Source organism: Scyliorhinus canicula, chromosome 13 (genome assembly GCF_902713615.1).
Source record: "Scyliorhinus canicula chromosome 13, sScyCan1.1, whole genome shotgun sequence".
Taxonomy (NCBI): Eukaryota; Metazoa; Chordata; class Chondrichthyes; order Carcharhiniformes; family Scyliorhinidae; genus Scyliorhinus; species Scyliorhinus canicula.
Window position 1 is genome coordinate 124393741 of NC_052158.1, and position 27828 is coordinate 124421568.

The window sequence follows — 27828 nt, forward strand, 5'->3', positions numbered from 1 at the left end:
GTCCTGGTAGATGCGCACTACCGAATTCTCCAACTTGCTGCTCCTCACCTTCTTGGCCCATCGCAGCACACGCTCCCAGTCACTGAACCGATGGAACCGCACCAGTACTGCCCGCGGGGGTTCATTCGCCTTAGGCCGCCTGGCCAGTACTCTGTGGGCCCCCTCCAGCTCCAGGGGCAGATGGAAAGATCCTGCCCCCACCAGCGAGTTCAGCATCACGGCCACATAGGCCGGCAGGTCCGACCCCTCCAGCCCCTCCTCGAGGCCCAGGATCCGCAAGTTCTTCCTCCTTGTTCGAAACTCCATCTCCTCGAAATGATCTTGCCACTTTTTGTGGAGCGCCTCGTGCATCTCCACCTTCCACACGAGGGCTGAAACCTCATCCTCGCGCTCAGAGGCCTGCTGCTGCATCTCAAGTATCGCTGCACCCTGAGTTGTCTGGGTCTCCAGCAGCTTACTTGTCGTTACCTTTAGGGATTCTAACAACTCCCCTTTCAGCTCCGTCAAATAGCGCAGAAGGGCCGCCTGCTGCTCCTCCGCCCACTGCCTCCACTCCTCAGGGGCTCCACCGGCCGCCATTTTGTCCACCTTCCCCCGCTTTTCCAGGGGAGCTGCTGCCGTTTTTCTCCTCGCCCCACTCTGAGTCCGCACCATAAATCCCGGGGGGTTTTGCTCCAGACCCCTTTATCCAACGGGAATCGTCGAAACAGCGCCGTTTGGGGCCCTTAAAAGAGCCCACAAGTCCTATTAAAGCAGGAGCTGCCGAACGTACGGCTTAGCTCCGCATAGCCGCAACCGGAAGTCCAGTTTAGCAAATTGAATTACACTAGCCTGATCAGTAGAGTTGGGGGGATCTAAAGAGGCAGAACAGCCTCTCATTGTCGCTGGCAGTCCGTGTTCAAGCTATTAAGATGAATATCTTTCGGCGATTTGTATTTTTATTTCAGTACAGTACCTCCCAGTTTTTCTACCTAAGGCGTTGGAGCAGCTTATATCGTGTTTCATATGGGCGGGGAGAACTCCTCTGATTAGGAGAGGAGTCCTGGAGAGGCAGGTGGGGGGGGGGGGGGGGGGGGGGGGGGGGCTGGTTTGGGGACCAGGAAGTTGCTTGGGTGCGGATGAAGTCAGGACCATGTAGGGGGTCGAGTTTGGAGTTTCTGGTGATGGATCTCTGCCATTTGCCTCAGGGAAATATTCTTTGACTCCGGTGGTCATCTCCACGTTAAAAATATGGTGGCAATTCCATCAGCATTTTAAGTTGAGAGTAGTCAATGTGGGCCCCAATATGTAGGAATCATTTGTTTGAACCGGCGAAATTGGATTCCACATTTGGGGAATGGGAAGGTAAGGGGCTGGAGAGAGTGAGGGACTTGTTTCTGGAAGGACAGTTTGCCAGGTGCGGGGAGTTGAAGGAGAAAGCATGATATGAGGACAGGGGGGCAGGGGGTCGGGTGGGGGCAGGTACGGGGGAGGCAGGCATGGGTGGGGGGGCAGATATGGATGGGGAGCAGATATGTTTAGATACTTTCAGGTGTGGGATTTTGTTCGGGTATTTTTGACATTCCTGGTGGCACTGCCATCCACTTTGCTGGAAAGGATACTCTCCAGTGTGGGGTTGGAGGAGAGCAGCACGTCAGGGATATATAGATAGACCATGGGGGAAGAGCAGGTTCTGGTAGAAGAGGGGAGACCAGATGTGAGGAGGAGTTGGGACCCAATTTGGAGGAGGAAGTGTGGAGTAAGTCCTTTGCAGGGTTAATGCTACGTCATCCTGTGTGAGGTTCAGTTTGATACAGCTGAAGATGGAGTTCAGGGTACACCTCACCAAGGGAAGAATGAGTCGATTTTTTGAGGGCATTGAGGATGCGTGTGAGCGATGCTTGGGAGGGCTGGCAAACCACGCGCACATGCTGTTGTCCTGTCCCAAGTTGGTGGGTTATTGGGGGTCTTTTTTCAACACCATATTGGTAATCCTGAACGTTGATTTGGAGCCCTGCCCATTAGTAACTATATTTGGGGTGTCGGACCAGCTGGAGCTGAGGGCGGGTGTGGGGGTGGATGCTCTTGCATTCTCCTTGTTGCTGGCCCGCCAACAGATTCTGTTGAGTTGGAGGCAGGTGACACCGCCTAGTGCCGCAGCATGGCTAGGTGACCTAATGACGGTCAAGATCACTGAGGGGGTTGATCGACGGGTTGTGAGGGGGACGATCGACGGGTTCTATCGTAGACGGTGGTTATTTTTCTTACAATTTTAAGGCTCTGGTTACTTAGCTGTTGAGGGCGGGGTGTTGTTTTATGTTTTTTCTTTGCAGGGGGTGCGCTTGCTGTAGTTGTTCGCAGGAGCCTTTTTCTATCATTGGCACATGTTTTATTGTGGTTTTGGTTTGTATGAAATGTTAAAAGTTCAATAGAGATATTTAAAAAAAAAAACATTCTAAGCTTCAAAGGAGTATTATCAGTTAAAGTTTGATATCGAAACATAGAATCCCTACAGTGCAGAAGGAGACCATTTGACCCATCAAGTCTGCACCGCCCCATGGAAAGAGCACCCTACCAAGGCTCACACCTCTACCCTATCCCCATAACCCAGTAACCCCACCTAATCTTTTGGACACTAAGGAGCAATTTTGCATGGCCAATCCACCTAACCCATTTTTGGACTGTGGGAGGAAACGAGAACACCCAGAGGAAACCCATGCAGACACGGGAGAAAGTGCACTCTCCACACAGACAATCACCCGAGGATGGGAATTGATTCTGGGACCCTGGCACTGTGAGGCAGCAGTGCTAATCACTGTGCCACCGTGCCGACCCATTGAGTCTCGAAGGGAGATATTGGGACCGGAGGCAAACTTTTTGGCTGAAGAGGTAGGTTTTAAGGTGCATCAGAAAGGAGGAGTGAGACGGAATTGGAGAGATCCAGGGATGGAATTCCAGAACTTGAGGCCTTGACCATGAAGGAACAATCAACAGTGGAGGAAATTGGGACTGCACAAGAAGCTAGAATTGGAGGAGTGCAAATTCCTGAAGAGTTGTATTTTTGGAGGAGGTTGAAGAGGTTAGGAAGGGCGAGACCTTGATGGGTGTGTACACAAGATTGTAAATTTTACAATCCAGGCAATGCTGGACCGGGAACCAGAGCAGATCAGTGAATATAAAAGTGATGAATGAATGGGAGGGTGTTAATCTGGATTTGGGCAGCAGATCTTTGGATGATCTGAAGTTAATGGAGTGTGAAAGGTGGGAGGCAATCCTGGGGTGTATTGAATAGTCCAGTCTGGATGTAATTATTATGGATGAGGGTTCAGCAGCAGATGGGCTTGGGTAGGAATGGAGATAGATGTTATGACAGAGATGGAAGTTGGTTTTTGTGATGGAGACAACCTAGGCTCTGAGGCCCAGTTCTGGGGCAGATATGATGCGATTGCGATCGGTCTGATTCAGCTTTGGGCAGTGTCTAGGGACGGGTTGGGATTGGTGTCGAGGGAAGTTTGTGGAGTTTGTGACAGATGCCAAAGATAATGGCTTCAGGGTTCCCAATATATAATTGCAGCATTAATGTGTTTTCTGTTGTTCCCTCCATCTTTTTGAATGAAAGAGAGAGTCGTGTGAAGATGCTTTGGAGACAGCAGGCCGGATGGAAGGGCTGATGCTGGATGACTCGATGCATTCCTGTATGCAAATTCAGGATGAGAAAAACCAGAAAGGAAAGTATCACCATAGCCTACACCTGTTGAAGCTCTTTCGCAACACCTCTAAGTGAGTGACTCTTGGTAATGCAATCTTGACATCATTGTTGATCCATTGTCTCTGATATATGTGCTGAATATATTTGTAGTTAATATTCTTCTATGTATTTTCCAATGCAACTTAAATCTTCGGGTTTTAAATCCTACAGCTAAGATATTTTAATAAAATTTGATATAAAATCGAATTGGAGGCATTTGCAATAGAATAAAGTTTTCATTGAATTCTTTTTTTGAAAACTTCTCTACTCATTCAGCAAGGTACATTAATTCTGCATATGATGTCCTTCCTTCTCTTTTCTCTTCTCTTCCCCCACCTCCACTCCATGATTCAGTATTTGTCATAATGAGCCATAAACTTAAGCTGATAGAGAAGTAGAGAGTTTGACAAATACATGAGGACCTTTAAGGACTTAAGGAAGGCTTAGATCAAAAGAAAATTCATTATAATGTACAAAAGTGTAAGATCATGCATTTGGGGAGGGAAATTAGGAATTGAAGAACAAGAGCAACAAAATAGTGGAAAAGGCTTTGGAGCTATTAAGATCGAAAACATGTACAGGTAGATAAAGCCATCAAGGAGACTTTTAGCTTTTAATAAATTGGATTGCAAAAGGAGAAGGACAATGTTAAGGTTGTACAATGCAATAGGTAGACCACAATTAAGGTTATGGAAGCATAGTGTTATTATTTAACTTCTGAACTAGAGGCCCTGACAAACGATCTAGAGACAGGAATTCAGATCTCACCATGGAACCTGCAAAATTTAATTCAGCTAATTAAATAAATCGAGAATGCCAATCAAGTTTAATGACCATGAAACTAGCAGGTTGACGTAAAAACCCATTCAGTTTGCTAATGTCCTTCAGGGAAGGAAATTTGACACACTCATCTGATTTTTCATATATATGAATCACAACAATGTGATTAGCTCTTAATTACCCTATGAAATAGGCTAGCAAATTACTCAGCTCTATCAACATTGGGGTACAAAACTCTAATAAGAACAAAACCAGATGGGCCACCTGACATTGACTAGATACATCATAGGCAAACCCAGCCCTGTTGACCCGACAAAGACACCTTCACTAACCCCTGGGAACTTGGGTAAATATTGAGAGAGTTGTCCCAGACCAGCAAGCAACAGCCTGACGCAGTCAAACGTCACAGAGTCATACATTTCAGCCAACATCTCAAACTCCACCCATCATCACCCCTGGGGTATGTCCTTTCCCAGCAGTACGACAGCCCCACCAGAGATTGTGACATAATAGGATCTTAGAACTTACAGTGCAGAAGGAGGCCATTCAGCCCATCAAGTCTGCACTGGCTCTTGGAAATAGCACCTTACTTAAGCCTGCACCTCCACCCTAACCCAGTAGCCACACCTAACCTCTTTGACACCATGGGAATTTAGCATGGCCAATCCACCTAACCTGCACATTTTTGGACTGCGGGAGGAAACCAGAGCACGCAGAGGAAACTCGTGTAGACATGGGGAGAAAGTGCAAACTCCACACAGTCACCCGAGGTGGGAATTGAACCTGGGACCCTGTCGCTGTGAAGCAACAGTGCTAACTATTTGGGACCAACGACTGTAGTTCTATTAATTTTAAAATAGTTATGGAAAGGGACAAAACTGGTCCACAAGTGCAAGTTCTAAATTGGGACAAGGTGAATTTTGATGGAATTAGGCCGGAGCTTGCAAGGGTTGATTGGAGTAGCTTGTTTGAGGCAAAGGCTGGCAGGAGTTGGGAACCAGCAAGTGGGAGGCCTTTAAAAGTGAAATAGCTAGAGTTCCAGGTCTATATGTTCCTGTTGGGGTGAAGGACAAAGGGTGACAGGAGTGGGGAACCCTGGATGACAAAACATATTGAGGTTTTGGCCAGGAAAAATAATGAGGTATGGCTCAGGTACAAGCAGCTGGAATCAAGGGATTTCTTGGAGGAGTGCAGGGGATACAGGAGTATAATAATAATAATCGCTTCTTGTCACAAGTAGGCCTCAATGAAGTTACTGTAAAAAGCCCCTAGTCACCACATTCCGACGTCTGTTCGGGGAGGCCGGTACGGGAATTGAACCCACCCTCACCAACTTCGACAGATGCACCATAGAAAGCATTCTTTCTGCTTGTATCACAGCTTGCAATGGAGCCTGCTCTGCCCAAGACTGCAAGAAACTACAAAAGGTCATGAATGTAGCCCAGTCCATCACGCAAACCAGCCTCCCATCCATTGACTCTATCTATAATTCCCGCTGTCTCAGCATAATTAAGGACCCAACGTACTGCGGATATACTCTCTTCCACCTTCTTCCGTCAGGAAAAAGATACCAAAGTTTGAGGTCACGTACCAACCGACTCGAACAGCTTCTTCCCTACTGCCATCAGACTTTTGAATGGACCTACCTCGTATTAAGTTGATCTTTTCTCTACACCTTTCTAGTAATCTTTTCTCTACACCTTTCAACTGTAACATTATATTCTGCAGTCTCTTCTTCCTTCCCTATGTACGGTATGCATTGTTTGTACAGCATGCAAGAAACAATATTTTTCACTGTATGCTAATATATGTGACAATAATAAATCAAATCAATAGGTGGTATTGTAGCCAGTGAGAAAGGTTATCAAAAATTGCAGTAGGATCTTGATCAGCTGGGGAAGTGGGCCAAGAAATGGCAAATGGAGTTCAATACAGCTAAGTGTGAGGTGTTGCATTTTGGAAAGTCAAATCAAGGTAGGACATTTGCGGTGAATGGACCTTGGGGCGTGTCGTGGAACAGAGGATCTTGGAGTTCAGGTGCACGGATCTCTAAAGGTGGAGTCACAGGTAGATAGGGCAGTGAAGAAAGCTTTTGACATGCTGGTCTTCATCAATCAGGGCATTGAGTATAGAAGTTGGGAAGTTATGTTATGTTGCAGTTGTACAGGAAGCTGGTGCGGCTGCACCTGGTGTACTGTGTTAAGTTTTGGTCGCCTTGCTATTGGAAAGATGTTATTAAACAGGAGCGAATGCAGAAGAGATTTACAAGGATGTTGCAAGGACTCAAGGGACTGTGTTACAGGGAGAGATTGGACATACAAGGACTTTATCTTTGGTGCACAGGAGACTGAGGGGTGATCTTATTGAGGTGTACAAGATTATAAGAACATAAGAACTAGGAGCAGGAGTAGCCATCTGGCCCCATCGAGCCTGCTCTGCCATTCAATGAGATCATGGCCGATCTTTTTTGGACTCAGCTCCACTTTCCGGCCCAAAATCCCTTTATTCTTCAAAAAACTATCGATCTTTATCTTAAAGACATTTAATGAAGGAGGCTCAACTGCTTCACTGGGCAAGGAATTCCATATATTCACAACCCTTTGGGTGAAGAAGTTCCTCCTAAGCTCAGTCCTAAATCTACTTCCCCTTATTTTGAGGCTATGCCCCCTAGTTCTGCTTTCAGCTGCCAGTGGAAACAACCTGCCCTCATCTATCCTATCTATTCCCTTCATAATTTTACATGTTTCTATAAGATCCCCCCCGCATCCTTCTAAATTCCAACAAGTAATCCATCCCCTTCAACTCTGGGATTAATTTAGTGAATCTCCTCTGCACACCCTCCAGCGCCAGTATGCCCTTTCTCAGGTAAGGAGACCAAAACTGAACACAATACTCTAGGTGTGGTCTCACTAACACCTTATACAATTGCAGCATAACCTCCCTAGTCTTAAACTCCATCCCTCTAACAATGAAGGACAAAACTCCATTTCCCTTCCTAATCAGCTGTTGCACCTCATGAGAGGCATGGATAGGGTGAATGCACTCAGTCTTTTTCACAGGGTTGGGGAATCGAGAACTAGAGGGCATAGGTTTAAGTTAGAGGGGAAAGAATTAATGGGAACCTGAGAAGCAACTTTTTTACTCAGAGGGTGGTACATATGTGGAATGACCTACCGGAGGAAGTGGTTGAGGCAGGGACATTGACATAATTTAAAAGGTATTTGGACAGATACATGGATAGGAAAGGTTTAGGGGGATATGCACCAAATGCAGGATAATGGGGTTAGCTCAGATGGGCTTTTTGGTTGGCATAGACCAGTTTGGGCTGAAGGGCCTATCTCCATGCTGTAGATTCTATGACACTCGTTTCAGCCCCTGCACAACACAACAGGAGTTCCTCAGGTCTGTGTCAACTGTTTCAACAATGACCTTCATGGGGATGTTCGCTGATGATGGAGCGTTCAGCATTTTTAACTCCTCAGATAAAAAAACAATCTTGCCTGCATGCGATAAGAACTTGACAGTATTCTAGCTTGGGCTGATGAATGATAAATAATATTCACACCACACAAGTGTGCCGGGGATGCCAGCAGAAAAATGTCTAAACATCTCTCCGTGATAGTCAAGAGTTTTACCATTGCCAAATCTCCCCATCAATCTTCGTGAGGGGGAAAAGGGATGGATCACTATTGACTAGAATCTGTCTAAATACTGTGGCTACTCGACCAACCATATAAATGCTGTGGCTACAAGAGCAGGTCAGAAGTTGGGTATTCTGTGGCAAGTGACACACCTTCCCATTCCCCAAAGACTTTGCACCGTCTACAAATCACAAGTCGGGCGTACTCTGGAAGCTCAATACCGTTCAGGATAATTCAGGCTGCCCTTGTGAAGGCTTTTAAGAGTCAACAAAATTGATGTGGATCTGGAGTCAAATGTCGGCCAGACCGATAAGGATGGCAGGCTTCTTTCCCTGAAGGAAATCAGTGAAGCAGAACCTATCAACAATCATTGGACTTTTAATTCCAGATTTTTATTGGATTCGCATTTCACCAGGTCCCCAGAGCATTATCCTGGTCTCTGGATTACTAATCCAGTGACATTAACATTGCGCCACTGCCTGCCCTCAGGCAACACATTTACCATTTATTGCCTCCACTACTCATGAACCTTAGCTACAGTGTGCATCATCTACACGATGCACTGAAACGTATTTCTCCCCCAAACTCACAACCTCCACTGCCTGAAAAGACAAGGCAGAAGGCATATGGAAACCTGCAAGTTCTCCCAAGTCACACATCACCCTGACTTTATCACTAGTTTTTTCATTCGTGCTGGATCAAAATGGTGGAACTCCCAACTTAACAGTGCTGTGGGTGTACCTAACACCGCAAGAACTGTTGTGGTTCAAGAAGGTGGCTTAAAACCACATTCTACAGGGCAGTTAGGCATGAGCAATAAATGCGGGCCTTTCCATTGATGCTCGCATCCCCTATTATGAATAAACAACAAGTACTATGTGCATTTTTGGATGCAATGTTGTAGAATCACAGAATTGTTACAGTGCAGACAGTGGTCAGTGGTCATTTGGCCTATCTGCAGCGCCTCTCCAAATGAATATTAGTAATTAATGTCATTCTCCTGCCGTTTCACCTTCTTCTCTCCAAGGAGAACAGTCTTAATCTCTCCAAGCTATTCTCATACTGATGTTTCTTATCCCTGGAACTCTGTTTGTAAACCTCTTCTGAACTTTATCCAATGCGTTCATATTTTTTGTACAGTGTGATGCCCAGAACTGTAAACAGTACTCCAGCTGATATCAAGCTATGTCTTGTGTAAATTCAGCATAACCTCCTTGCTCTTTGTCACATAATGGTTGAGTCAGAAATTGTTACAATCTTTTGGGGTTGATGTACATTGGACACAGAGAAAAGTAGCTGGCTTTGGTGAGAGGTCATGGATATGTTTCGGATTACTCTGTAAGTAGGCTGTCACAGGCATAATGGGCTGAATAGTGCAGTAAATAGAATGTCAGAATACTCAACATTCCCTTGAACCATAGGAACATGCAGCTTTGAATTGCGATCTCATCCAAAGAACAAGATGGAACAGCTTGCATAAGTGGAACAGGGTCTGCTGGATGCATCCTTGCATTAACTTCTATTGATCTGGACTACTTTTCATTTATAGACAACAGCATCCTGTGGACAACGCTGGTTTCTTCTCATTCATGACCTTCAGTTGGTTGACACCTTTGGCCTTCACAGCTTATAAAAAGGGGGAGCTCCTTCTCGAAGATGTTTGGCCCCTGTCAAAATACGAATCTTCCGAAGTCAATAGTAGAAGGTATGCATATGACATCCTAAAGCTCACAAAATCCCATCTTTCATTACTTCCTGCGACACCACCTTTTAAAAATGTGTTATTGGGTGGCTCTTTGTAGATATGAATCTTAATGGAACAGAAATCATAATCTACAAGTACATATTTTTATTGTGATTCTTTAAAAAAATATTTTAAAAAATTTTATTCAAGTTTTCACGTTTTCACAAAAAAGAAACAAAGAGAGACCCCCCCAGTTGCTGCTGCTGACCATTTGTTTTCACCGTTCTGCCAGGAGATCTAGGAATGGTTGCTATCCCCTGAAAAACCCCTGCACTGACCCCCTTAGGGCAAATTTCACCCTCTCCTTTCATTGTGATTCTTGTACAACAGAATTGATCTCTGAACATGTTTGCATCACACTATTTGAATCTAGATGTGTTTTTTATACAATACTGTAGCAAGACATATCCTATTGGGTAGTTTTCTATTATTGCCTGTTCTTCCACTTTTTAAAATAAATATATTTTATTCGGGCATTTCGAAGCAGAAAAAGTATACAACATTACAAATAACCAACACACACTCTTTCTCTCCCCCCCCCCCCCCCCCCCTTTTTTGCTGTCTCCTCAATCCTCCTTAAAGAAGTCAATGAATTGCTTCCACCTCCAGGTGAACCCATTAACTGAACCCCTCAGGGTGAACCTGACCTTCTCCAACCTCAGGAATTCTGCCAGGTCACTCACCCACCCTCGGAATTAGTCCGCAAACTCCTGCCAGACGCCCCAGAATGTGATTTGTGGGCCTCCCTCTGCATCCTATTCTCTGCCCCCTCAAACAAAACCTAATCGTCCGCTACTACCGTTATGTGCCCTATGTATTACTTTAAATTGATGAAGCTTAGCCTCATACACGACGAGGATGCAGTCACTCTCCGCAGGGCCTCTGTCCACATCCTGGCCTCCACATCCCATCCCATCTCCTCCTCCCACTTACGCTTTATATCCCCCACTGGGACCCTTTCCCATCAGCTTTCTCCCCCCCCCCCCCACCCCCCCCCCCCCCCCCCCCCTCTCCCCTATCTCCTCCTCCGACAGCACTTTGTCTTGCAACCCCAAGGGCGGTAACCCAGGAAAAGACGGCATCTCTCGCTACTAAATCCTGAACCTGCAGGTACCTGAAACCGTTCCCCCCGGGCAGCTCGTAGTCTTAGAACATAGAACAGTACAGCACAGACAGGCCCTTCGGCCCTCGATGTTGTGCCGAGCCATGATCACCCTACTCAAACCCACGTATCCACCCTATACCCGTAACCCAACAACGCCCCCCTTAACCTTACTTTTTAGGACATTACGGGCAATTTAGCATGGCCAATCCACCTAACCCGCACATCTTTGGACTGTGGGAGGAAACCGGAGCACCCGGAGGAAACCCACGCACACACGGGGAGGACGTGCAGACTCCGCACAGACAGTGACCCAGCCGGGAATCGAACCTGGGACCCTGGAGCTGTGAAGCGTTTATGCTAACCACCATGCTACCGTGCTGCCCTTCCTCCAGGTCGTCCAATTTCGCGAAACTGCCCCTGACAAACCAGTCACACAACTGTAATGCCCCAATGTCACCCAATGGGTCCAAAATATATAACAGGTCGTCCTCATACAGCGAACCCCTGTGCTCGACACTCCCCTGCACAATCCCTTTCCAATCCCTCAATGCTCTCAGCACCACTGCCAGTGGCTCTATTGCCAAGACAAAGAGCAACGGGGAGAGTAGGCACCCTGCCTCGTCCCACAATACAGCCTAAAATATCCCAAACTCACGCGTTTTGTCCGCACACTTTCGAACAGTGCCTTGTACAGCAACTGGAACTTGTTCACAAACCCCTGCCCTAACCCGAACCGCCCCTGTGCCTTCCACAGATATTCCCACTCCACCCAGTTGAAAGCCTTCTCCGCGTCCATCGGCACTCCCACCTCTACCTCCTGCCCTTCCGGAGGCATCAGAGTTACATTGAGAAGCCTCCTCACGTTCGCTGACAGCTGTCTCCCTTTCACAAACCCCGTTTGGTCCTCGCCTATCACCCTTGAGACGCAGCTCTAATTCACAAGGCCAACACCTTCACCAGCAACTTGGAACCTACATTCAATAGCGATATTGGGCAGTAGGACCCACACTGCTCCAGATCCTTGTCCTTTTTCAATATCAAAGAGATGGGTGCCTGCGATAGTGTAGGGGGGAGTACCCACCCTGTCCCGAGCGTCGCTGTATGCCCTCACCAACAGTGGCCCCTGGTCCCCCCAAACCTTTTTAAAAACTCCACCGGGTACCAACCCGGGCCCGGGGCCTTCCCTGCCTGCATCACCCCCATACTCTCCATCACCTCCCTGAACCCGATCGGGATCCCCCAACCCCTGCACCAACTTCTCGTCTACCCTGGGAAACTCCAACCCGTCCAGGAACCGCCGTAATCCCTCCCCCTCAGCCGGGGGCTCCGACTCGTATAATCTTCTGTAAAAAGCCTCAAACGTCCATTCACCGCCACTGGGTCCAACACTACTCTTCCCATCTCATCCTTTACCCTTCCAATCTCCCTTGCCTTGGCTTGCTTCCACAACTGGTGGTCCAGCATCCTGCTCGCCTTCTCACCATATTCATATTCTTCCCCTCTTGCCCTCCGTAGCTGCCCCATCACTAATCCAAACGCGATCTGGCGTCTCTGCCTCTCCTTCAATAACCCTGCCTCTGAGCCCTCCCGAATACCTCTCCATCCTCAGGATCTCTTCTACCAGCCCTACCCGTTCTGCCTTCTCCCCATGCACCCGAATTGAGATAAACGCCCCTCTCTGAGCCACTGCCTTTATTGCCTCCCACAGCATGGCGGCTGTAACCATGTCAATCTCCACGATGAATGTGGAGAAGGCTTTCTGCCGGTGGAGTGGGAATATTTGTGGGAGGTGTGGGGCTGTTCGGGCTTTGTGGCAGTTGCTTCAAGACACTGGTCGCAAGTGTGCGGATGTGAGTTTGGGATATTTTGGGGTGGCACAGTGGTTAGCACTGCTGCCTCACAGCTCCAGGGACCTGGACTCAATTCCGGCCTCAGGTGACTGTGTAGAGTTTGCACTCCCCGTATCTGCGTGAGTTTCCACCGTGTGCTTCACACAGTCCAAATATGTGCCGGTTAGGTGGATTGGCCATACTACTAATTTGCCCCTTAGTGTCCAAAAAGTTAGGTGGGGTTACTGGGATAGGGTGGAGTAATGGGCTTAAGTCGGGTGCTCTTTCCAAGGGCCAGTGCAGACTCGATAGACCGCCTGGCCTGCACTGCAAATTCTGTCATTCTATGTATCATTGGGTTCCACGTACCCCAAATTGCGGCCCTCACCTGCTCGCACACCTCCACATCCACCAATAATCCCACATGCAGCCTCCACCGTGGGTGCTGTTGGAGACTACGATCGCCCTAATACTCTGAGTCGTTCACCCCAACCAGAAACGTCTTGTCCACTACAAAAAAGCCAATCCGGGAGTATACCAGTTGCACATGGGAAAAATATGAAAATTCCTTTGCCTTTGGTCTCCCAAATCTCCACGGGTCAACGCGCCCCCCATATGCTCCATAAACCCCTACAGCTCCTTCACCACTGCCGACACCTTCCTCGACCTCCAGCTCGGCCGGTCCAAGCTTGGCTCTATAACCGTATTGAAATGCCCCCTTCCCCCATGATCAATCGGTGCGAGTCCAGGTCAGGAATCTTCTCCAGCACCCAACTCATAAAGTCTACATCATCCAATTTGGGGTGTATCATATTGCTGACACTGACAAAATACCAATATTTTAATAAGGATGCAGAGAGTCCACACTGAGTAAAATAAGAACAAGGTTTTTTTTTTGAATAAATTTATTTTTTTTCCAATTAAGGGTCAATTTAGTGTTGTCAATCCACCTAACCTTCCCCTTTTGGGGTTGTGAGAGTGGAACCCGCACAGACATGGGGAGAATGTGCAAACTCCACATAGACAGTGACCGGGGCTGGGATCGAACCTGTGTCCTCAGCGCCGTAGGCAGCAGTGGTAACTACTGCGCCACCATGCCGCCTAAATAAGAACAAGGTTTTAATTACACAAAAGATATATAAACTACCTGGTAGACCTCTACCGGGTTCTTCTCTCTGGTCAGTGCCTTACTGGCTGGCTTTCTATACATTGGTTAACTAAGATACCCTGCCCCTAGCGGGGGAGCTCGTACTCCGCAACGAGCGCCAGGAAGATGAGCATCCCCAACCCAAGGTCCCGTGCGGGATATTCCAGATATAACTTAAAACAATTTATTTTTCCTAACATCCTGTTTATGCCTTGGGGATCATTTGGTGTGGGATCACTTGCTCCTAGAAACTGCCTAGTTTTCATTTCCACTGAAATCAATGGAAATTCAAATCGGATTATTCTGTCAGTTGTTAGCTGATTTGCCCTCTTGGTGTATGGACCAAGCAGTGAGATGAAAATTATCCCGATATTCCTTTTTAAAAAATTAATTTGTGCGATGTAGGTGTTGCTGGCTCAGCCAGCATTTATTGCTCATCCCTAATTGTCTTTGAGAAGATGGTGGTGAGCTGCCTTCTTGAACCGCTGCAGCCCTTCTGAAGTATTGTTCAGCTATTGCCCAGGTGACACATTTACAGTCAAGCTATGTTATTCTTCTGCAATACACTAACCTCTGCAGCGTAAGAGTGTGATTGGTTATTATATGCTGTTTTTCAAAGGATCTGAAATGTCACTTTGGAAATTATAATGAATATTTTCCAGCATTTGTGAGCTGCTGGCTACAACTTCAGTTTGATAATGCACTGCGTAAGAACACTGACACAGCTCAGCACTTTGATTTATATAAATAATAAGGCCTGAGATAATGGCAGCTTGGAGTAAAAAGTCCTCAAATTTAATTTCAACATCAATAAACTGTTTTAGCAAGTTGATGTGAAAACCTCAGTACATTTCAGCACTGTACATTTCCCCAGAAATTGATGTTCTATAATTGCATTTCATGCATATTTCTTGTACATTATTTGTAACAGAAATATTTCCCTCTCACTAACTTAAAAAGCATCTTTGCCACTTAAAAACATGGAATGCTGAGTGACAGAAAAACAGTTTTTTATTTTAAATTTTTGCTGAAACCCTCAAATTCTGCATATATTGCCTTTCTGCAGATTAGAACGACTATGGCAAGCAGAACTGAAAGAATGTGGCCGGGACACTGCCTCTCTAAAGACAGTGATTTGGAGGTTCTGCCAGACAAGGCTGGTCATCTCTATGACCTGCTTGATGGTTACAATGGTGGCTGGCTTCTGTGGACCAGTAAGTTAGCTTGGCGCTTTTGAAATGTTATTAATTTTAACATATTTACACTTTTTGGGTAAGGAAGAGAGAGGAGAGCACTTTTTCTAATGATGTTATGGGTCACAGTATGGCTGCTCTCTCCCTTTCCTTACCATACCTCTCTTCAAAATAATTACCATTGCATGACAGTAAGTTATTAATTGTACATTAACCAGTTTCAAAGAGGGAGATTGTTGGAGGTGGATGGAAGGCGTGAAAATCAAACCACGACTATCTGGAATCATTTTCATTGATCAACCATGCGATTTACGGTGCATCTCTGCACGTCAGTTGTAAAGCTAATGACATGCTATTGCTGGAACTGCTAAGTCATTTGATGTTTTATACAGATATTGAATTTACTTCACATGAAAGGAGAACGACAGGTAACCACATTTGAACTGGACTGAATTAGTGTAAGAATGACGTTGATCTAGTTTCATAAGTTGATAAATGTCTTATTTCCTGAGGCAGGAGTATTTCTTTTGGAGTATTTGAGTAAATATTTACTCCAACATCAGTCAGATACACCAGTAAAGCTCAAAATACATCAGATTTTTTATTTGGGTTCATTTAAACCTCAAATTGTAATCATTTTTAATGCAGTATGTGGAAAGCTTGTCTGGAAAGTAAATACTGCAGGAAATTATGTATACAGCTATGTATATTTGAATTAATGGGAAATAATTTAAGGGAAAGCAAAATGTATATATCCACTGTGCATAGTTTGCTTGACATGCTAATAGACTAAGTGAATGTATGAATTTGGGGATTTGTCTGTATGTATGCGTGTGTGTGTGTGTATAAAGTCACTTGAACTGCATCTTCTAACCATGTTGTTTTTGCTCTGGAAGGACATCGCTAATAGACTAAGTGAATGTATGAATTTGTGTGTGTGTGTGTGTGTGTGTGTGTGAAGTCACTTGAACTGCATCTTCTAACCATGTTGTTTTTGCTCTGGAAGGACATCTTTAAAGTTCTGTGGAAAAGGAATCTCCTCCTGTAGAAAGCTGCTCTCTCCAGAATTATGTAGTACAGTATGTATAAATTTTACTGGGCTGGGGAAGGTGGAGTCTGGGAAATAAAACAAAAGGACCTGGCAATATTTTGGGAGTAATTGGCTGAATGTTGGAATTTGGAGAATTGAACTGGATTTCTGGGTAAGCAACAGGTTGTTCTGGGAAAGGGACAATAAGTAGCAGAGGCTTCAGGGCAGTTTTTGTAGGGGAAGGGAGGGGGGGGGGGGGGGGGGGGGGGGGGGGAAACAGTGATCAAGCACCAGTGATGTTGAGAGGATTAAAGGCAAGCTTTAGAATAGTGCCTGAATTTAGTATATTACTGTGGTTATAAGTGAAAATGTTTAGCTGCTGTTATAGGGGTGGTGATTATTTGTATGGGGTAAATAATATCATTTTTATAAACGTGGCAGACGTTTCTTCATTAGGCTGCTGAACTACTTGCTTTCAAGATCTGCTCAGCGTGCAATCTATGCCCTCTGATTTGAGATATAGATTCATAGAATTTACAGTGCAGAAGGAGGCCATTCGGCCCATCGAGTGCACCAGCTCTTTGAACGCGCACCCTACTCAAGCCCACACTTCCACCCTGTCCCCATAACCCAGTAACCCCACCCAATACTAAGGGCAATTTTGGACACTAATGGCAATTTAGCATGGACAATCCACCTAACCTGCACACCTTTGGACTGCGGGAGGAAACCGGAGCACCCAGAGGAAACCCATGCACACACACGGAGAAAGTGCAGACTCTGGACAGACAGTGACCCAAGCCGGGAATCGAACCTGGGACCCTGGAGCTGTGAAGCAATTATGCTAACCGTGCTGCCCTATACCGTGGGATATAGTTTAATCTATTACCTGAAAACAAATAGGAACCTAATTTACCGTAATATAGACCAGAGGAGAAGGGGATGGTATGCATGGAGGGAAGCTTAAAATGTTCATTCACACAATTTCTGCCCATTGAGCAAACATTTTCAATTGAAATTGTAAGATATTGTTATTTGTAGTGTTTGAAATTGAATCTAGTTTCCTATTTAAATAAGAGCAGCTTCTTTGAGACCACTTGTAGAGTGTTTATTTGGCTACTTTTTTAGAAAAATATCTCTAGATATTCTATAGCAGCTTAAATTAGGCAATCAAAATTAACTGTAACTAGGAGTAGAATGTACAGGAGAAATTTATTTAAAGCACTATGTCTCTCCCTTTTGGCTCTGGTAATTAAAAATGGTCTCTAATTGCACAAACCTTAATGTGTACGTTGGGAAAGTGTTTTCTCTGACTACAAAAAGTAAATGTTAAATTACCTTTTTAGTCACTGTAGAATTTTGCCCAACAATATATCAAATTTTATGAACCCTAATTTCTAATAATGTTTGAGAGTACTATAATTCATTGACAGGTGTGAATCTTATGAAATGGCGGTTGACTAGATTCGTTGTTTTGTTTACAGCACATTATTTGCAGTGACAACAAAAAAACAAAATTTTGCTTTGCCTTCTATTTAAATAACATACAATGGGAGATATTGAGTGGAAGCTCGTTGTTAACCCAGAAGTGAAGGGCTGCTATAAAGGAGTGAGTGGTTTGCTGTGTGCATCTCCTAGTGTCTGAATGGATCTATGACTATCTGGAGATGCCTCAGAGCACTCCTCTTTTCAATTGAAATTGGTGTAGGCACTATAGCATTGCTGGAATTGGATGGTCCATTTTTAAATTTTATTGATTTGCTGCTTATGTGTTGATGGCTTATGAAAAGCTGCAGTTAAGGGTGCATCTGACGTTCAAATTCCATGGAATTTTGATGCTGCCACAACCTTTTTTTAATAGTGATACATGGAATTCTGCATAATTCATCTAGGTTCATTTAAGGAAGCTAATATAATTGGTGGTTTTGAACTATTTCCTTTGAATTCAGTTAGGACAGCCTCAATATTCTGAAAGACTGGCTGCTCCCAACAGCCAACTTGCATTGAAATATTGGAAAGAGAGAGAAACAGTGCTGTTTAAGTGTCATTTTGTATTGATCTGTATGATCTCTCTCACAACTTTCTAACACTTTAAATTGAAATAACAAGCATACAGGTCTTTTTGAAATATGAGAAGAGCTTTTGTGCATTTCCCTATAGAGTTCATTACGTTATTGTAATTGTTATGGGGCATGTGAATAAAACTATTGACATTCAAAATGGCCCCGTTAACTTTTGTATTTATGTTTCACCATTATTTTCAGATGAAGAATTAACATTGAAAATTTACCAATTGTTGAAACAATTAAATCCCTTGCTAATAAGTTGAAATAAGTTGAATAAAATGAGTTGAAATATTGGGAACAGGTTAATTATCTAACCAATTGTTAGAGAGAAAAGGTGCACTTTTAAATGTCCTTCTGTGCAAAGTACCATTTATGAATCCTGCTTCATACATTTAATCTATTCTATTATATAAAAAAGCCCACATGTTTTCAGAGCTGTTGCAATTCTAAGCTTCTATGTAAGACTTCAAGTTGAAAATTGAAAGAATTGTGGAAAGTATTTATTCAAACTCTGGTTGTGCACAGATTTGTAGCATGTAGACAGAAATAAGAGAAGCCTATTTGGTTGTTCGTCTCTATCACATGGAATAGATTCTCATTGGAGAAAGATATTTCTGCTGACTTGGATATTGTTAAGCTTTTTAAAATATCTCACACTTGCAAAACCTGAGTATGTTGAATAAGTTACTTAAAACCTGCCTCTTTGACCAAGCTGTTGGTCGTCTCGCCTTTTGTGATTCAGTTGTTAAGTAACTTGGGATGTTTTGCGACATTAAAGGCATGATGTACATGCAAGTTGTTGCTGTGTATCGTGACCCAACGCTTTAACAAAAACTGAAGTTAACATTAGGAGTATAAATCCATAGTCACAAGATCGAATTAAGTTAGAATATCTTGCTATTGAGAAAGCTTTTTAAAAACAGGGAGGGGCTACAGCTAATTTTCTAATGGTTGAAATGCAGTAATCTGCTGAACAATACATTCAAATAATGTCCACATCACTAGTGAAGTCAGGCTTTATTGATCAATTCTGATTGCTTTTGAGAAGGTGATGGTGAGCCAACATCTTGCTAATTGAGTGGCTTGCTAGGGTGTTCCAGAAGGCAGCAAAGAACCATTGCCCCTACCGCCCACAACTCTGCACATTGATCATGGCCAATCCGCCTAACTTGCACATCTTTGGACTGGGAGGAAACGGCAGCACCCAGAGGAAACCCATGCAGACAGCGAGAAAATGTGCAGACTCCACACAGTCGCCCAAGGTCGGAATCAAACTCGGGTCCCTGGCATTGAGAGGCATAGTGGGAACCTGATGGGCTTTTACAATAGTTACAGGGTCACATTAATGTTAGCTTTTTAAAAATTCCAAATTTGGTTAATTATTTGATTCTAAATTTCTCAGCTGCCATGCTTTTGAATTCGTATCTTTGATCAATAAATAATCCAGGCCTCCAGTTAATGAACCAATTACATAAATACTATGCTACCGTTGTCAGTTTTTGTTGCAATTCAGCAGGAATGGTTTAAGGATCGCAATTTGCCCATGAACTTTTAATTTGTCTGTTACAGGGAAAGTGCTTTTATGTTTACCCTTTGTTGTTCAAAAGGGTACACTGATTTTCCTGGCTCGTTTCTGTTCTGGCACTGGGTGAAAGTTGCATCTGTGGGGAGAAGTTCTATCAGATTACAGTTGACCAGTTGGGCAATTCAAATTTTTTCTTTTAAAGCCGTAAACCGACGAACATAGTGTTCCATTGGATACTGCAGCCTGGTTGCAAATTTGGAGTACAAGAATAAGTAGGTGTTGTTGCAATTGTACAGGCTTTAGTGAGACCACACCAGGAGCACTGTGCACAACTTTGTTTCCATATTTAAGGAAGAACATACTTTCCAAGGAGTTGGTACAGTGAAGGTTGACGAGTTGAGAAATGTTTTCTTTCAAAGGGATGTGCATCTTTAGAATTCTACACATCCGAGGATTGAGCATGCTCCATTGCTGAATATATTTAAGGCTGAGATAGACATATATGTAGTCTCTGTAAGTGAATGAAGTGATATAGGGAGAAGGTGGGAAAGTAGAGTTACGGCCGAAGATAAACTATGACCGTATTGAATGATGAACAGTATTATCCATTTCTGCTTTTATTTTTTGTTCTTGTGTATTCTTCTTGATCGGAAATTTACAGTTTTAAATTTGCAAGGTCCTTGATCCTTTCTGTGGATTTGTTGAGTTTTAGTGTTTGGCCTTTCCTGTCACAGCTAATATTTCTTTGTGAATCAGTATTTGTTTTGTTTTGCATGTAGGATGGGAAACACATGGAAGGTGGAGGAAAACTTGTTGATTACTTTGTCTTTTAAAAAAATAATTGTTGCCAAGTCTGTTCCTTTCTGTTGGTTGAAAGAAGTTGCTTACAATTGTAAAATCCTATTTAAAAACCATTTTGGAATACCATTGGACCTTGATGCTATTTTTGGTAGTGAACAGTTTAGGCTTATTGCCTACACAAGGGGTTAAGAGGGGAGAGGATTTGGAAAAAGTAATTGCATTTTCTGCTGCTCTGGATTCTCTCTAATTATGATGTATCTGCAAATCAGGGGTCTCTGTAGTGAAATGCACAACAGAAGCTATTCTTAGCATTCACAGGATTGCCATTTAAAGGTGCTTTTGGATGAAATGAGAAGTCATACGGAATGGTCATCATACTCTAAGGTAAGGTAGTGATTAAAAATAGTAACATGATCTGTATCATTTAAAGTCACCCAGTCAACTTTTTAAGTTTGATAAGTTATGTTGTACCAGCAATTGCTTCCAGGTGTCAATACTTAAGTGGACGAAAATCTTTGTTGAAGAAGAGAAACTTGACAGATTTGTCTAATTCAAAACTACAAACTTATTTCTGTCAGTCACAGTATTTTTGGGGAATAATGTAAGTGGTTGAGTAATCCTCCTGAAAAGTGACTGTCTTGAACTTTATTTGGAAAAGATTCAATGCATGCTGCGTGCAGCTGCTTTTATTAGTATTTTGTCTTTTTTTTAAATCGTTGATGTGTTGACATTTTTTTGTGGCAATCATCGCATTTCTCAATTTAGGTGCAGGCTTGTTTGGTAAATATAAACAAGAATGATAAGCTAGTTTCACTTGAAGCTTGAAATGAAGAATCTTCTGAGAAAGTGCAACTTATTGTCTCCCTCTGCAACATTTTGTATGGTCTCAGCACTGTTAGGCTGCTTACACCTGGAGATTTGTTCTGACCATGTCTTCACTAATTTGTTTGTTTACGTTGTTGAGGAGTAATATCTAAATTATTGCAAATTTAATTTTGTACATTCAGCTGGAATTTACACTTTCAGAAGTATGTGTATGATCTCAATAAAACATGACTGAAGAGTTTGCAAGAACAGCCATTTTGAATTTGACTTGGTGTGCAATACAGTTGACCAGGAAATGGACAGTTGTTTTCACATGGTGAATTGCCGCTGAAAAGAATAACATGATCCAATTAGCTACAGAGTGAAAATGAGATGAATGATTCAGCATTACAGCAACTTTCTAACTAGGGCCTTGATCCTCTTGTGGGATTAAATGTGAAAGAATTGCTGGGACTGCAGTTAATATTTAACTTGCAAACTGACACTGTTATAATTCTAGTATATTTGATTTGTTAATGAGACTATGCTTGAACTGATGGACATCAAAAACAATTTCTGTGATTTCTCCAGAGCTGTCTTCATGCCTTTCTGGATCTTTACAAAGAAAGTTGATTTTAAATTATCCTGAATCAGTGCTCAGAATTCTGATGTTTGGATAATTATGTGTGTATACATACTGATTGTCTGTACACTGCAACTTTTAAAAATAAGCCTTTGTATTAATCAGACAAATGTTTAACCATCTCAAATTTTTGCCGCAGGTCTGGTGTGAAAAGTAATGCATTATTTAAATTGATGAACTGTTCATATTTTAAAATAGCTATATTTGTTATGAATGTCAAGTGATTTTGCATTTTGTATATGCACAAAATCATTCGGAAGAAAAATGAATTGTTGTCAATGTTCAGATTAATTTGAGTTACTGAAGCATGTTGGTAACAAGAGCTGAAGGTGTGGATTTCTTGCATGAAGAGGGCGAATTTGCTGAGCGAGCAGGATAATGGGTGGGTGTAGGACTGCAATACAGAATTAATGCTGTGTCTATTTAAATATAGATTACATAGATTACATAGAATTTACAGTGCAGAAGGAGGCCATTCGGCCCATCGAGTCTGCACCGGCTCTTGGAAAGAGCACCCTACCCCCTATCCAAGGTCAACACCTCCACTCTATCCCCATAACTCAGTAACCCCACCCAACACTAAGGGCAATTTTGGACACTAAGGGCAATTTTATCATGGCCAATCCACCTAACCCGCACATCTTTGGACTGTGGGAGGAAACCGGAGCACCCGGAGAAAACACAAGCGCACACGGGGAGGATGTGCAGACTCCGCACAGACAGTGACCCAAGCCGGAATCGAACCTGGGACCCTGGAGCTGTGAAGCGATTGTGCTATCCATGCTACCGTGCTGCCCTATGTTAGCAAGTTTAACATTAACAGGAAAAAGGGGATAATTATTAATGTAGCCACTGCTGTTCCAGATATATGAAAATGGCCTGCTAAAATGGGTGAACCAGTCAAAGCCAGAAGTAGGCTTCTGCTTTGAATTTTTGTAATTTTTTTCTGGTAGCTGTCATAACCTCAGGTTAAAGTCCAACAAGTTTGTTTCGAATCGCTAGCTTTCGGAGCACAGCTCCTTCCTCTGGTGAATCCTCGGTGTTCACGTGAGGAAGGAGCTGCACTCCAAAAGCTAGTGATTCGAAACAAACCCGTTGGACTTTAACCTGGTGTTGTAAGACTTCTTACTGTGCCCACCCCAGTCCAAAACCGACATCTCCACATCATTGTATAACCTGTTAATGGGAGTACATTGGGGTTAAAAAGGGAAATATATGACTGTAACAGAATATGCTCATGTGCTATTTGTACTAGTAATAAAGTGGTCAGCAAATCCTTGTACTAAGGAACCGAACCACAAGTGAATTCAGAACGATTGCGTCAGTTTTTGTGGGAACTACAGTCTCAAGCTTGCTCAGTAAATTATGCACAAGACGAACTGCCTCCAGTTCTTGTTTGAAAACACCCTGATAGAGCAGATTTTTGAATTGGTCACGCTCCAGCAGTAAAGAACATTGTAGAGCTCAACAGTTTTTCTCTCAAACCGTGAAATTGTCAGGATTTATGTAGTTTAATTGTAAAGCAAAGATGTCTGTGGGGAAAACATTTTTTTTTTTGCATTCTAAAAGGTAAAATTCAAAAAATTGCATTCTTTTTGACTTGCTTCACTACTCCAGAGAACATTTTAATGCTAAATGCACCATTGTGTAATATTTTCAAACTATATCGCTCTTTTTAGAAATAAGCAGCCTGCTTCCATGTTTCCACCTTATTTTCTCCCACTTTCTTTCTGCCTCTGCCCATACCCCCTCCTACGTCACTGAATTGTTATAATACAAAAAGGGATTGACAAACCCAATCCGTAGGTCGAAATTGGAATAAGAAGAATATTTAAAACTATTCAAGGTTTGAATGAATATTCCATTTCATTTTATGTGCTGTGTACAATCTTTAAATTCTTGACTGGGCACAATTTGAGAAAATTCTGTTGTGGTTAAGTGTTTCTTGGAGTCTACATATTGTAGTGAGCTCTGTACTGAATCTACTGATTTCACCTTTCCAAAGAAAAATGATATACATTCACACTGCTTTGTAAATGTAGAGCATGAGTGAAGTATTGTAGATGCTCCGAGGCTTCCACTTTTCTGCAGATCTTTTTTGTCAGAGATAGTTGACTTGGTGATTTACTTTGTTAAAATAATTGCACATCGTCCACAATGGGGGATTTTTTGTAGAATCAAATGCTGTTGCTTGTAGTAATGCAAGTAAAATGCAGTGTTTTTTGTTATGAACAGAATGTAGCAATTTGACTGTAACTAATGCTATACATAGCCTTTTTGTATTTTTATGTGGGCTTTTATTGAAATTGTTTGTTGTGTTATTTGTTTGGAACACAAATAAAATTGTCCCCCTCAATGTGAGTTGAATTCATGATGTGATGAAGTTGCCATTCTTGTGGTTTCCATTTCCTCCTTTAAGTTATATGTCTGTATGTTCACACTATTGACATCAGTGCAGTATATTTATATGGGAGGTGAGTATTTTCAGTGAGGTAAAGCATTAACCAAGAAGTATATGAATGTATTTCATCTATATTTCTCCTGTTCTAGTATGATTAAACTCCCACTGTTTATTTTCAGGAGTGTTTTGCAAACATTGCCGCTTCATTCTTCGGTCAACTGTAGGTATACTGATAGATTCTCACAATGGAATATGGTAAAATAAGCAAAGTAACATTTAAATTTTCTATATATTCTGCCTGTTATAGTTTCTTTTTTAAATTGCAATCAATTAGAATAACGTTTTACATTCACACCAGCGTTTTCCTTTTCCAGGCTTTTCTTGTGAAGCGTCTCCTGGATTATGCAGCGTTGAATGAGCCGAATATGCAGTATGGCTTGTTGTTAAGTCTTGGATTGTTTATGTTGGAAGTAGTACGCTCCTGGTCATTGGCAATGACCTGGGCACTGAACTACCGCACTGCTGCCAGACTTCGAGGAGCTGTCCTTACCATGGCATTTGACAAGATTCTGAAACTTAAGAACATAAAGGAGAAATCTCTGGGTGAGGTATGTTCACAGTGCAGATTTTGTTCAAACAGTAGTGTATTAGTTGGTTTGATAGAACCAAAATCATAAAGATTAATAAACAGACTTAAAATACTGAATTTTAGGTTGTTGCAGGCCAATATCAAAAATCAGTTTTAACTCTAATTATTACAAGGAGAAGGGGCAGCACGGTGGCACAGTGGTTAGCATTGCTGCCTACGGTGCTGAGGACCTGGGTTCGAATCCCGGCCCTGGGTCACTGTCTGTGTGGAGTTTGCACATTCTCCCCGTGTTTACGTTTCACCCCCACAACCCAAAGATGTGCAGGTTAGGTGGATTGGCCATGCTAAATTGTCCCTTAATTGGAAAAAGAATTGGGTATTCTAAATTTATTTTTTAAAAAAGAAGAAAAAAATTATTACAAGGAGAGAGGGCTGCGATAGTTTTGGGAGTCTGAGTGAATCTTAGAGTAGGAGCAGAAAATTTGCTGGTCACAAACTCTGACTGAAAAGTGAATAAGCATGGTGTGGGAGCTAAATGGGTGTGGCGAGTGATGAAAGAAAGCTAGGTCAAAGCTGGGTATGGCGCCGTGGGGTGGCATATATTTGAGGTTTGCATTCAGGATGTAGTCTCCACAAGTATTGAAGTGTGGAGAGATATATTTTTGAACTGGCACAAATGTATAAAATTTGATAGTAAGTGCAGAGTTGCAGAGGAAAAATGGTGAGTAAAACTAGAAGTTGTGCACTACAGCAGCACATGTGGCAGCAGGCCTGCACCTACGGTGTGACAAACAGACGTAGAACATAGAACAGTTTACTTTCTGTTGGCACACCTTTTTGTAGCTTTGCTTGATCAGAATTTCTAGATAATTATTTAGGATATAAATATTGACATAAAAACATTGCTGAAAATGCATGACAATAGGAACTTGTGGTCAAAAAATACACACAATCGCATATTATTAATGTAATTTTGAAATGTATTTTGGACCTGGGTGTTAAATGCAAATATGTGTTGCAATAAAAGTATTTTAAAAAATAAGCTTGAATTGATAGAATAATCGACCAGGACTAGTGCTGATCTGAACAAGATGCAACAAATGCACTCTAGGATCTTAAAGAGACACACTGAGTTAAACAAGATACAATTTGGTAGAAAAATAACACATTGTTCATTATTTGATATAATGCTCCATCCTCTCTAAACAACACATATAAGGCAAATGAACAAAAACAGTAGGGAGGTAGGTATTGAATCTGTGTGTGATGAATGTATATATATTTATATATATCTGCGAATGTTTTTTTAGGAATGCTCAACAAAAATGAATTATGGTGATGTAAGGTGTCTGTCGAACCGTTCATGTATTTTGATTTTTCTCCTGTCTACAGCTTATCAACATCTGTTCAAGCGATGGACAGCGACTTTTTGAAGCTGCTGCAGTGGGAAGTTTGTTAGCAGGAGGGCCCCTTGTCGCAGTTCTGGGAATGATTTATAATGCTACATTGCTTGGTCCCACTGCCTTCCTTGGTTCTGCAGTCTTCATACTCTTCTATCCAGCTATGGTAAGTTGTGACCTGTTCCTAAAACAAAATAGTTTAATCGACGAGTAGTTATGTATAGAATTGTGGAATAAAAAACTAGTTATAGTGTAAACTTTAGAAATAAAAGTAATTATCTTTGTTTTAACTATTGCATCAGTTTGGACATTTTAATTAATATATTGTTTACATTTTGAAATGCTCATTTTATTATTTTACAGTGTTTTTTTTCTACTTCAGATGCACAAAGTTGTATACATTGATTTTAAATTGTTATTACTGTTGGTTTCCTTTCCTGTCTCCCAGAAAAATCATATTGAAATTTAAAATTTTGTTAACCAGTAGTATAAATAGTATTATGGACCTGTTCAGAGTTATAAAAGCACTTCTTAAAAGAATGGGTCCTTGCTTTTTCCTTTTTAAGTGTCCTTATTTTTTGAGCTCATGTTCTCTGGCACTTACTCTTTGAATCCTTTTCTTATTTTTTCCTGCTACCCGTAAGTGCCTGTTGAAGAATGTTTTGCTTGGGGTCGCTTAGTCTTTCCTCGAGGTTCGTGCTCTTCGGGTGGAGCGTGTATTCATCTTTCCTATATATATTTTTTAAAGGATTTATTTTTATTTGTTTGGAGAAAGCCCCCTTCTACCTTAAAACAGGCCTCAAGCCATAAACAAGCTCTAACTGCAGCAAGGATATATTTCTGTGTAAATGGTTTTATTCTATTCACAATGGATTAATCTCAAACTGAGGAGGATATTTCTCCTGGTGTGTTATTTTTTTTGATAAAGAGAAGGTGTGAGAATGAAGAAAGCAGAATGAAAGTCTAGATCAGGAGTTCTCAACCTTTTTTAACCCATGGACCCCTTTTCCTCTTAATTTTTTTTTGTGGACCCCCATAGCCATTCCACAGAAAAAAAAGCTTCTTATATGCGTGGTAAACTAATCCTAAAGTCCATCTACCTTACCGTGAGGGTTGGAAACGGATTAGCGGTATTTTCGTACGTTGCTAAACTTATTCTAATATGAAAAGTAATGAAAAAACTTTTTACTGACTAAATTGAATTAAATTACTCTAAAAATAACCAATTCATATCAAATATACACAGTTTCTAGTGATTACTGTGTTAAATCATTCATTAAACTTGTCAAGGAGAAACGTGGCATAAGCGTCAGGTCAACCGTGGGTATTTAATAAGATGCTTCTGTCATTAAAGGTCCTCCGGGCTGTTCCTAGGGGACAATAGCCCGGGCAATCTTCAACAA

The 27828-nt window shown here is 42.4% G+C and overlaps 1 protein-coding gene across 2 annotated transcripts in view; it reads left to right on the top strand.

Annotated features, from left to right (window-relative positions):
• abcc5 (ATP-binding cassette, sub-family C (CFTR/MRP), member 5) overlaps window positions 1-27828 on the top strand; it is a 155660-nt gene that overhangs the window by 19154 nt on the left and 108678 nt on the right. For both annotated transcript variants that reach the window (XR_005462831.1, XM_038815891.1), the window contains exons 3-7: window positions 3599-3759; window positions 9698-9853; window positions 15040-15187; window positions 24811-25044; window positions 26418-26591. Coding sequence is in view for 1 of the 2 variants with exons in the window: in XM_038815891.1 (XP_038671819.1) it covers window positions 3599-3759; window positions 9698-9853; window positions 15040-15187; window positions 24811-25044; window positions 26418-26591 (873 nt within the window). In the remaining variant the exon portion in view is untranslated. The remainder of the gene's footprint in view (window positions 1-3598; window positions 3760-9697; window positions 9854-15039; window positions 15188-24810; window positions 25045-26417; window positions 26592-27828) is intronic.